This window comes from Primulina tabacum, chromosome 7 (assembly GCF_025594145.1).
Source record: "Primulina tabacum isolate GXHZ01 chromosome 7, ASM2559414v2, whole genome shotgun sequence".
Taxonomy (NCBI): Eukaryota; Viridiplantae; Streptophyta; class Magnoliopsida; order Lamiales; family Gesneriaceae; genus Primulina; species Primulina tabacum.
In genome coordinates this window covers 41,410,178-41,423,242 of record NC_134556.1, presented here as the reverse complement: position 1 = coordinate 41,423,242, position 13,065 = coordinate 41,410,178, and the positions used below count along the sequence as shown (strand labels likewise).

Genomic DNA, 13,065 nt, shown 5'->3' with positions numbered 1-13,065 from the left:
AAACATATCAAATTTGTACATCCATCCAATAAGTAGATACCAGCTCAACGATACTCACATTTGTATATATATATGTGTGTGTATGGGCTCATTAAATTTGGTATGGTGTAGTGGGTTTCAAATCAAAAGGGATTGATGAGTGGAGCACAAAGAGGCCCACCTTAATCTGATGCCTGGTGACATTTACCTGACCCTGAAAGACTTTTCTCTATCGATACACACTCACTCAAGTCGTCGTAGCTAGTAGCTCCACATTCATTTCCCACACCAAAACAAGGACTAATGAAATGCACATTAAAATAAATTTATCACATTATATTGAATGTGTCATCCAATTCACAGATGTATTAATATCATTTACTACTCTGAAAAGAGTGACCAAATTAAATCGGTGGTTGTAAATTTGGTGTGATGGATTCATGCGGCGTTATATGTACAAGTATTTTTGGCATAGGTTTATTTAAGGCTAATTTGTATGTTTGGCACCGACTCCTGTTGCATGCTAGTCATTTTCAACATACATAGAATATTATATTTGATTATGAATTTTTTTTTGTATAAAATATAAAAATTATGTTCTTCGTTAAGAAACAAGAATGATACGGTGGAAATGAATATAATATCATAGGATCGTATTTTCTGCATTATTTCAACAATTTATTAAATGTGATCGAGTATTAATGTAATTAACTTGCAATAATCCCACACGTGCTAATCGACCACACGTATGCAAATAGTACGACAAGTTCTGACAAATGGCACCCCTACGAAGGGGACAGCTGATACACCCGCCCGCACTCTCACGTCCCTTTGATTGTCATTTACTATTTTCAGCAGATCCATTTTCGTCATTTCGCATAACCCTACCTCCCTATATAATTTTTCCTCTCCTCCTGGCTCCAGCCAGTTAGTAAGCTCGAAAACACCTTCATTCAGGTGATATTTTGAGTTTGTAAATGGGGTTTCCTGTGGGATATACTGAGTTATTTTTCCCCAACTTACTGGTCTACGTATTGACGCTTCTGGGATTCATCCGGAAAGCTTTGCATGCCGCATTCTCCTTCTTTGGGCTCGGGGATTTCCTGGAGCCCGAAACGCTGTCGGTTTCCGCCAGGGAGGAATCCGGGTCGGAGCCCAAGTCAGTTTCTGCGGTGCTGATTCGGGAGCTGCTACCGGTGGTGATGTTCTCCGATTTGGCGGAGATGGACCCACCGGAGAACTGCGCGGTTTGCCTGTATGAATTAAACGGGGAAGATGAGATCCGACGGTTGACGAACTGCAGGCACATATTCCACCGGAGCTGCGTGGACCGTTGGATGGACCACGACCAGAAGACGTGTCCCCTGTGCCGCACGCAGTTTATTCCGGAGGACATGCAGGAGGCTTTCAACGAGAGGCTGTGGTTGGCTTCTGGCATTTCTGATTTCTACTGCGACAATTCTCCCATTACCACCGGCTTGTAGCTGAAATTATTATTAGAGTTAATAATTCAGTTGAACAATTCAGTTGTATTGTAACTATGTCAAGTTGGTTATGGAAGTTAAAAGACTGCTGGGTAGAACAACTCAAACACCTGTAAATAGAACTACAACACAGTTGGTTTGAATTGAAAAATAACAATTCATTTTTCATCATCTTCTCCGCAATATGGTATCAGAGCTCCTTCCGCACTCTTCTTCCGCCTCTAGGTTGATCGGCGGCGGGATTACGTTCAGTGCACTGGTGAATTAAATTCATCTTCATTCAGAGTATGCTTCAGAATTTAGAGCTCGCAAAATCGCATGTCAATGGCGAATACGAGTTCATCTCCATGGCATTCGTTATCCCGATTGGCAGTTGATGATCCTTCGAGCCCCTATTTTCTGCACCATTCTGATAATCCAGGGATCGTTCTCGTTTCTCAAGCACTCACGGGTGACAACTTTGCATCATGGAGTAGAGCGATGCGGATTGCTCTTTCTGTCAAGAACAAGCTGGGTTTCATTGATTGGATCAATTTCTAAGCCATCAGATTCTGAAGTGAACTTACTCAGTGCATGGGTTAGAAACAACAATATAGTCATCTCTTGGCTATTAAATTCAGTCTCTAAAGATATATCAGCGAGCATCCCCTTTGAAAATTCAGCAGAGGATATCTGGAACGATCTCAGGATCGATTTGAACAAAGCAATGGGCCTAGAATCTTTCAGCTACACAGGAATTTGATCACTCTTCGACAAGATCAAGATCCGGTTGGTGTTTATTTCACCAAAATCAAGGCCATTTGGGAAGAACTAAACCATTTTCGACCCATGTGTAGCTGCGGAAAATGTAGTTGCGATGGGGTCAAAAATCTTGAAACATGTGTTCAAATGGATTACACGATGATCTTTCTTGGGGGGCTAAATGACTCATTTGCACACACATTAGGAGTCGAGTCTTGCTTCTTGATCCTCTACCACCAATCAGTAGGGACGGAGCCACCCCAAAGGTTGGGTGGGCTCCGGTCCTGGCTAAAATTTTGGCTCAAAATAGTAATATGTATTGGTTTTTTTTTTGTATTAAATTTTAGCCTTCGTAGTAAATTTTTTGACCCACTTTAGCCCATTTCTTTCCGCCTATTTCAGAGCCGTCTCACAAGGGCTTCTCTTTGCACAAAAAATCTTCATCTCCAACAAATGGATACGGAGGGGAGTGAGATTCACAAGGGAGATCTTGGTTGTTCGTCTTCCGCAAAAACTGAGGTAATTGAACTTTAATTTGTGTAAATATTTCCTAGGCATTATTATTCATTTAGTATGAATTGGTTTACTTAGCGGTGCGTGCAAAAGAAAATTGTTTGGTCGTAGTTTGAATGGATTTTCTGAAAATTGTTTGGTTGTAGTATGAACTGGTTAATTTAGAATGGCTTTTATGAGAATCTTATGCGTTAATTTGGTGCTAAGTGTTTCACTTAGTAATATTTACTAATTATGCGTGAAAGAGGTCTGACTTTTTAGCATTGGTTGAGATATATTTTTTCTTTTATTTTTCTTCCCTGGTTTCACATGGATCCATCTGTTTTAAATTTTTCTGATATTTAAGATTCAAATGTACAAGCCACGGTGCATTGAAATTTTAGTATTGTAAAATGTTAAGATTCATACTTCGCAGTGAAAAATGCTTGAGATTCATCCTTGGCAATACATTTCGTTGATGAATGGCTTGCTTTTCATTTTTTAGGGCAACAATGATATGATTATGATATGCATCTCAGCCCAGGATCAAAATACTTTCTGGCTACGTCCCTGCCAATCAACCGAGTATTTGCTCTAGTTGTACAAGAAGAAAGACAAAGATCGGTTGTAAATCAAGGTGCCATGAATAATTCAAACCAACTGTGTTGTAGTTCTATTTACAGTGTTTGAGTTGTTCTACTGACAGTCTTTTAACTTCCATAACCAACTTGAGATAGTTACGATACAACTGAAATTTTCAACTGAATTATTAACTCTAATAATTATTCCTAGTTTTTGAGGGTTTCTTTTCTTTTTTCGATTTGTTTTTACCTATATATACACATGCGCAAGTGCAATATGGAGGAAGATTGGTATGTGAATGTAAATATTACAAGGAAATCCGTAGAGAAAGAGAATCATCGGAAATGATTCCTTTTTTTTTCCATATTATTTATAGTGAATACATAATAAATAATAAAAGAATAAAAATACTTCGTCATCAATCGCGCAAAACTTTCTTTTGATTTTGATTGTGGAGGGGGAAGAGTGTGTACGTATACGGTATACACGATCCTTCTATAAATACTACACGTAAAATTTTATTGGTAAAATTAGTTTTCGCTTTGATTCGATTTTTCGGTAAAAACGTGCCTTCGATTTTAGTTTCATTCAATGTTTCAATTCAAAATGTAAAGCAAAAATTCAACAGTAAGGTTTAACAAGTAATTTTCCATTTCCTCATAAAATTAAATGCCCATATGTTATTTTCAATCATTTTCGTATACTTCCCCATCACTTCAATTATTCCCAAAATTATTTTATTATCGCAAATTAAACAAATAAACTAAATTCTTTTAAAATAGTTCCTCTGATAATCATCCACCCCCACAAGCACACGTAATTCGATCGATAATATGTGCCAAAAAAACCTTACATGGTTTGATACATCCAATAAAAATTATCTAGTAAAAAAAATCCAAATCAATATTACTTTTTATTTATATGTTTCTAGTGAATTCTGTTTTTTATTGTTTATAGTAGATAATCAAATTTCACACTCATTAATAAATTTTAAATATCTTTAATTTTTAATTCTTCCGAAATAAATAGCTTGTTAATGTACCGGATCGGATTAAACCGGTTCTGGATTTCCTATTGGATATGTTCCCGATTCAGCAGATTGAGAGTATAGCTCGATCCAAAACCGGATATCATATATATATATATATAATGTAGCGACATGAAACGGATTTTGAAAAAGTTCTGGATTTAAACGGACCAAATTAAAATGGTTTCAAATCATTTTGAAGTAACTCAATCCGGTTAACTACTTGTTGTTGAATTTCGATTAAACTCAGAACCAATTATGTTTGTTCTGAATTGAACTGAATCGAGTTCGAATTGCTTTCTATCCGTTAATCAGGGCTAAAAAGAACCGGCGGAGAAAGTAGGAAGTTATTTTTATTTTTTTGGAGGTTTCTCACAAATTATGGTATTGTAGGTCCAATGAAATAGCCATAATAATTTGAAGCCCAAATACCCAGATCCAATAATATCATGTAACGGGCCAACTTTATTCAAAAATGTTGTTTGGATCCACAACCATTGCCCAGATCTGATTTTCATACTCTCTGTTGTTCGAACGGGCCTACCCATTTTGATAGAAACAAGTTTACAACTTACAGATATTCGATGATATACCTTTTAATTTAAAATTTTGTTGATATTTTAATCAATGGTATACAGAACTTCGTCTTAAATAATTAGTGTACGATCATTCGCTTTCAAATAAATTAGGCAGAAAATTTTGACCATGACTATGATCTTAAAATAAAAGGAGAATATAAAGATGCTGTGGTGTTATGTCAAATTAGGATAAAAACTTGTGTGAGACGGTCTCACCGGTCGTATTTTGTGAGACAGATATCTTATTTAGGTCATCCATGAAAAAATATTATTTCTTAAGCTAAGAGTATTACTTTTTTTATTGTGAATATCGGTAGGATTGACCCGTCTCACAGATAAAGATTCGTGAGACCGTCTTACAAGAAATCTAGTCTCAAACTAGATAGGAATTTTTAGCAAAAACAAATTTTATATCATGCTAGTAAAGATTGATTGCACTATGCACAGATGCTGGATGAAGATGTAGCAAGGCTCGGTCGTCGTTGCGTCGCTAGCCCTTTAACAAGGCATGCATATTGTACTTGCTTAGAAAAATCAGGTCCAGTTGTGTCTTGATCTGAACTTCGCATCATGTCTATTCTTAATTCTAATGTCCCTTGTGTGTAATGCCATTTCTGTAAATAGTGAGGACTTTAAAAAAATCAATGAATATTTGGAGGGACTAAAATGAAATTCTGGTTGTCAATTTATAGCAGAAGACCTGACATCTTATCTTCGCATTTTTGCACTCTCTTTACTGACGTGTGTTTCTTTCTATTTGAGGAAAATAAATTTAAAGAAAAAATTTAGATAATACAAAATAGGATTCTTGTCAGCTTGCTCATAAATTGACAAGAAATCTGATTGAGCAAACCATCAATTTCAACTGTCATCTCCAAATTTTGTTTGTCCTACAACAGAGTTTTCTTACGTACCCAGGTGTCCATTCTTGGAGTTTGATTTGATTCGATTCAATTCAAAACCTGAATTTTCGATGTCTTCTGAGATGTTTTCATACGAAAACTCTATTCTCACCGATCCATTCTTCCCATTCACCGATTCCTCCGCCATTGATGCCAACTTTCATCTCCCCTCAGAAGTTTTTCAAGAAATTCATGAATATCAAGCCACTGATACAGTCCCAGTTGATGAAACAAATCTTCTAAACGAAATCGCGTCTGCTTTGCTCTCATCTTCCCCACCAAGTTTCAAGCTCGAAAATTTATCTCTAACCCATTTGAGGAATGAGGGCCGGAACACTGTTTTGGGTGGTGTGAAAACAGAGGAATGTGGATTAAAATTCAATGCAAATGCTTTTCTGCCACATAATATTGATGAATATGCAGTGAAGTTCATGCCAAGGAGTTACAGCAGCAATTCTTTCGTAAATAATGACCAGAATTCATTGTTTCGAGCTCAACTCGACAGTGTTATGGAGACTGATCAGAATTTGCAGATTCAAATGCTTAGTCCACCTGAAAGCAGCATCTTCGCCTCCGGTCAAATGAGAAGGGTTTGTAGCACTGGAGATTTACAGGTAATTATAAGCCTCGTAATTATATATATATATATAAATCGAATTCTATATGTTTTTTCATCTGATTATATTTTTGTGACAGAATGTGAAAACAAATCACTTGCCGAAGACAAATGTGTTGAGCTCAAGTCCATTATCGGCAGAAAAGTCACCAATGGAGGAAGCAAATTTCAAAATAGGACGCTACAGTGCAGAAGAAAGGAAGGAGAGAATCGATAGGTACAAAGCCAAAAGGACTCAAAGAAATTTCAATAAAACAATTAAGGTAATAATGGAGAATCAATTATATTATATTGCTTAATTTTTTTATTCAAATACGTCGTGATTAATAATATTAAGATGTGTGTGTGTGTGTGTGTGTGTGTATATATATATATATATAAAAGTATGCATGCCGGAAAACATTAGCGGACAATCGAGTGAGGATACGAGGAAGGTTTGCTCGGAACGATGAATGCGGTGAGATTCCGAAAGCATTAATGTTTCACAGATACGAGGATGAAGATTATTTTTGGGTAATATTTTCTTTTCCCACCCATATTTTATTGTATACAATGGTCTAATGTCTTTGTCGTCACACTCTTTTTAACATTAATATGCTCGTAATCTCACATATATAATTATAAAATAAAAAATATTTGTTTGCCTCTGCATCTGCATGGAATGAAAAAATCTTCAGATTTTTAAAATATAAAATTTTGACTATATTACTAATTTTATCATCTTTGATATCATGATATATACGGTTCGAAATGTGACCGCAGAACGACATATTCCACCGAGAAGACGAGGAAGGGATCGAACTAGTAGGATCGTCGTCCTTCGACGGTTTGGGTGCAACAATGTTACAAACACAGTATGAGAATCAAAATCACCGATTGATCACAAGTTGTAGAGAGCAGATGCCAAGATGATCTGTTCGGTTCATATGAAGGCTTAATATTGATCAAGTTCGAAGGGAATTTTTTTTTATATATATTTTTGAATAATTTTTAGTAGTAAGAGCTCTTTAAATTTAATAATTAATATCGATCCATTCCATGAGACAGGAGTCTTGCATTTGTTTTGTTGGCATATATTACTCAATTTAGGTTACATTACATATATAGATTAATTTGGGTTCGATCAGGTTAAATATTGCTAACTTTGAAATTTGATAGTCATGAAATTATGGATCTTTACATACCAAAAGGATTTTGGATTGAAATTATTCAATCCCCAAACACATATTTAAATATTATTTAATTAATTTGATCATTGGATCCGGATAATATCATCATTTTTTAAAATCTAATATCAGAAAAATTAGTTGAAATAAATCAATCAATTTATTAATCTGCAGAAGAAAATTTGGAAGAAATATTTTTCAAAACGAAAAATAAAATGGGCATAAGTTTTTTTAGTCTTTATCTACACAAGATGAATTGAGTCTATAAAACTATAAAGTTAATAACAAAAAATATTTTAATCTCAATTTTTAAATATGTTTTGCATTTTATCCCAAGTTTGAGAGAATATTGTACACCTCTATGTAAAACAACTCATCAATGTTCTGTGAGTAGGTCTCTTGTGAGACGGTCTAACGAATCTTTATCTGTGAGACGGGTCAATCCTACCAATATTCACAGTAAAAAGTAACATTTTTTATGGATGACCCAAATTAGATATCCATCTCACAAAATACGACCCGTGAGACCGTCTCACACGAGTTTTTGCCATGTTTTGTTACCCTTCTAAATTTTTTTAGGATAAAAATTATTTTTTTCCTATTTCATGTTTGTTTTACATAATAAAAATATATATCAGAATCTTTTAAATTTTCCTTGAAAATAAATCACCCCAACTAATTTTCTGAAGCTATGTTTGTCAGTTTCGAATTTTAGTTTCTATGTTGTTAAATTTCAGTTTTACTCGGCTATCTTTATGTTTTTTTTTTCAATTTTAGTAATTTTTTTCGACGTGACGTTGATGTATCATTAATGTGATGCTGATTTAGTGATGCATGTGTGGTATCATAAGAACACACTCAATGGAAAATGACAATGAAATTGTCAATAATAGGAAGATACATGAATTGAATAAGATTTAAAGTTAACATCTTATATGACCAAAATTACAAAAAAAACAAATATATGACTAAAAAATGCAGCTTTTCATTTTTCTAAAATTACATGAATTTTATTTAAAAATAAACAAATGATCCCAATAAAAATTATTCTATAATATCTTCTCTTGCCTACTAACTTTTGTCTCGTCTTTCTAATATTTCCGTTTTCAGAGAATTAAGACAAGAAAAAACAAAGGCCAATTGTGATACTCACGCATTACCAACTTAAGAAATATTTTACGTAGTGGCGGCTGCACTGATATAATAGAATGATTAACTTGTTAATCATGATTATGTTTTCCTTAAAATTATAAATTATAACCAAATGATTGGACGGACATCTTCGAACCAAATTTACTAAATAAATAAATGAACAAGAATCACGAATTATAATTTATCTTGGTCAAAGATTTTCAATACCTAGCTATCTAAGAAGAACCTAGCTGGTTAGGGCATCATTAAAATGTAGTACTTAACCATTTATAAACCCTTTTCAACGCTCTTTAATTACGGATCAAACGTGTAATAATATATATATATATATATAATGATGAACAATAAGTATGGTTAAACTAGATTGTTAATATGAATAAGAAAAATTCATTAATTGCATATTTGTCTGCTTTAGAGGCATACATATGCATATCATTTACTGAGTTTTGATATGCTGTATTTTTACTATACACATTTATGTGAGTGACATCTCATCGATATTCACGTACGTTTGCATGGTAGGTGTACAGTATATCAAAACGTACTAATTAATTGCTGATACTCAACGAAAATTTAGGGTCCGATTCCTGCAAGTGTCAATAGTCCAGATGCAGGTTTTGAAATTGTCATGAGCCTGAAATCACGAATAAGACCGTTAGAAGGGGACCAGGAGGGTGTCCTGGCGTAGCCCTCCAACGCTCAAGTCAGAGACTGAGGTTATAAGTGAGAGCAGCTAAGGGTGCTGCTGAAAACAATATAGTGAACGAAAACATTACACTCGAACCTGGTATTTATAAGAGAATACATGGGCTCTTGATGAGTCTGTCTTCCATTTGGGCTAGGGATGAGCCAGAGATAGTGGGCTCATCCATGGGGTATCAATTACGATTCTTATTAGTTTGTAATTATCAATTAAAGCAAAATTCTTGTTATAAAAAAGCCTTGTAAAAACTGAAAGCATCTTCATAATGCTTTGTTAATAATTTAGCCCATTGATGATGAAATGACTCGTTTGTTATTATTCTTGACTAAATTCTTAAATCCAAAACTTTTTCCTCAAAAATTATGATTATTTTGATCTTTGAGACCACCCTAGCAAAACTTTTTTCTAGCTCCATTAATTGACACCTACTAAAGAGCACTCAATTTTAATCAAGTATAAAATAATACGAAACCCCATAGAATCTCCAAGAGTGGAGAAAAAATGATTGTGAGAAATTAAGAATCTCATAATACTTTCACTAATTTTAATTTAATGCAACCCGTACGCCTTTTTCTCTTTGGTATATATGTGAACCGATTCAATTTCAGAATAAAATTCTACGAGAATTATCAAAGATGAATATAATTATCAAAAAGAGTACTTTAATGTTTGGCTTAATATACACTCATTCTGTCTCATATATTTAGATTTGTACATGTTTTCACACGTATTATTAGAGAATTAAATGTTAAAAAGAGAAGAAAAATGGCAAGCATAACATAAAGAATGTTGATTGAATTTGTCTTTTGCAATCGGAATCTACCATTGATATATATTCCAAGAAGTAACTTTTGACCAGACCAGCTCCTATAATGATATATAATGGAGACAATGTAGTAAGTTCTTCAACATTCTATAATAGCAGCCTACAGAATATTAAATAAAATGATTGGCACAGTAATTTATTAAATTACTACTCCATATGCTTGTATTTTAGAAGAAGCGAGACATTGGAAAGTTGTCTCTTGGCCAAAACCTAACAAAAGGCCCTACATGTCAAATTTTATTTTATTTTATTTTTTCGATTAGAGTTTCTTGAATTACATCGTTATCGTCGGTTGTAGTTTTTGACTTAGTGATTAATGTATGATCCGAAAATATTCATTCTTAATTTATTTTTTTAATGTTCTTACGTTGAGATACATATCTTATGATATCTATATATATTCAAAAACTTATGTATACAACTCTAGCAAAATATTGTGCACGAACGGTGCATGACTTTACAAAATTCAACACTACACCCAGCAGACAGGAGATCATGCATGTCTCTTAATCATCAAACTTTTGACTTACCATACAATAAAATACATTGAACTTTGACTACTGCTCCTATAAAATGTTCTTATTTAACATTTTATTTTATCTATTTTTATATTGTATAAATTATGTAGGAAAACTATAAATGGCAACAATAGCATAATGTCACAATAAATGAGCAAGAAAAAAAGGTTAGCGAAAATGCTAATAACAGTAGCTTAGAAACAAACTTGTGAAGACAAAGCAGTAGCCGAAAGAGTTTACAGTATAATTATTGTGTAAAGAAAAGTTAAACCAAACCGAGACCTGTAGCATGTATAGTTTGTTTAAAACAGATTCGTCTTCTCCGGTATATGCTTCAAGGTTTCAACGGATGTCTGTTTCGTAGGATACAACGAGCAGACCCGCAGTGATATTGCACAAATCACTAAACCGACGAACAAAACAGGACCTGAACTTTAACAATGGATGAAGCAGGAGCAGAAGAACATGAGCGACACAAGCAAGCAGGAGCAGAATGCAGAGACGTAGGAGAAAATGGATTTCGGTGTGGTTTCCGGCCTTGGCACACCATCTATTGAATAGAAGCGTCGCAAGCAGACATGAGCAGAATGCAGAGACGTAGGAGACAGTGATTTCAGTGTGGTTTCTGGCCTTGACATATCCCCTATTTATACATGTCGGGAGACGAAACATCAAAGGTTGGGGCAGAAGAAGCACCAACAGCCAGTTCATGCGAAAGGTCTCAACCGAAAAAAAAAAAACAAAGATGACATAGACTGGCTAGGAGATTTTCGCCTTGATCGATCCGACATTCGATGCATCAGGTCACGCTCGTATGCTTGAGCACTAGTCCAGCCTTTTTCCAGTTCAAATCGGGCCCATAATTTGCACCACTACGTCGGCGTGCGCGAGAGAGAACCTCTTGACCAATCATTGTTATACTACAATGAAGTACGACCCAATATAAATTCATTTATACCACTTTTTTTCCAATGTGGGACAACACCATCTTTCCAAATTTTCATTCACTCATATGAAAACCCCATAAACTTCACTACCCAATACATTTAATCTAACCAAAACATATATCAAGAATTGATATCCGTGTATTTTATTACCTTTTTCATCAATTATATTTTTCGATATGAATGTGATAACGTGGTAATTTAGGGGAATCGTGCTATGTTAAAATAAAAAATGTTTATAATTTTGGGCGTAATTTTTTTTTTGAGACCGGCATTGTAGCCCAATTGTCTCACCTCTTGTCGGATTAGCCGGTTCCCCGGTTCGATCCCCCTCATAGCTTAAATTGTAATAAAAAAATAAATTTGTTTTTTTTTAATATTATATCTCTCCGAAAATATTTGGTTGCTTTCCCGTACAAAATTATTGATTGAAATTTTGTGCGCTTTGATTCTTTAAGGGAACTATAATCCCAAAACGAATAAAGTGTATTCGCATTTGGAATCTATGTCTTGACCCAATTTTTTTCATCCAAGTGCTGTCGAGTTAAAAATAAACTTAAAGTTTGGAAATATTTTATTTAAAAAAAATTAAAATAAAGGTTCCATTAATTGATTATTTTTTATTATTACCCTCGTTTATTTCCCATTAAAATTATTATTTTTTACATGTTTAAGAGCTAATTAATGAAGACTTTTTCCACGGAATAAATACTAGCTCGATCGTGTGAAAGTTCGTGTAATTTTAATTATGCAGTCTGTACATATAAAGTAGACATGAAAATGAATCAAATTGTGTTATAATAAATTGAAAAAGTTTTACTCAAAATGTGAAGGATATAATCCATAGCAGAAGGTGAAGATGAAAATTCCCTTTCATTTTCGTGAGGAAAAAAAGTGAATTCCGTGGAGAGTGTGTATGGGCTGTGTTTCGTTTTTTGGGGACTTTTACCAACTTCACAGAAAGTGACGCGACACACTTAACTCAATAATTATCAATTTGGAGACGGCGGTTAAAAGTCCCTTAGCATGTGGGACAAAGAGATTTGATATTATTAATCGGGTTTCAATCTCACTAGTCAAATATTTCTCCACCATATAAATTCGCATTATTATAATGTAGTGTTACACTTGATCACAGAGGACAGTATAATTTCACATTCCTATTTTATTTGATTAATCGTGTTATGAAATTTTTTCCCGACAGAAATAAAACTTGTGTAGTGTATATCTCTTGTGAGACACAAATCTTTATCTGTGAGACGAATCAACCTTACCGATATTCACAATAAAAAGTAATAATCTTAGCATAAAAAATAGTATCTCTATAGATAATCATAGGGACACTATGAATATCC

The 13,065-nt window shown here is 34.2% G+C and overlaps 2 protein-coding genes across 2 annotated transcripts; both read left to right on the top strand.

Annotated features, from left to right (window-relative positions):
- Window positions 1-884: 884 nt before the first annotated feature.
- Window positions 885-3,696, top strand: LOC142552220 (brassinosteroid-responsive RING protein 1-like). Its single transcript, XM_075661917.1, has 2 exons — window positions 885-1,480; window positions 3,489-3,696. The coding sequence occupies exon 1, from the start codon at window positions 957-959 to the stop codon at window positions 1,461-1,463; it is 507 nt and encodes a 168-aa protein (XP_075518032.1). The 5' UTR covers window positions 885-956; the 3' UTR covers window positions 1,464-1,480; window positions 3,489-3,696.
- Window positions 3,697-5,597: 1,901 nt separating this feature from the next.
- LOC142551039 (uncharacterized) lies at window positions 5,598-7,397 on the top strand. Its single transcript, XM_075660086.1, has 4 exons — window positions 5,598-6,399; window positions 6,482-6,664; window positions 6,786-6,914; window positions 7,164-7,397. Exons 1-4 carry the CDS (start codon window positions 5,857-5,859, stop codon window positions 7,311-7,313), a joined length of 1,005 nt encoding a protein of 334 aa, XP_075516201.1. The 5' UTR covers window positions 5,598-5,856; the 3' UTR covers window positions 7,314-7,397.
- The last annotated feature ends 5,668 nt before the right edge of the window (window positions 7,398-13,065 follow it).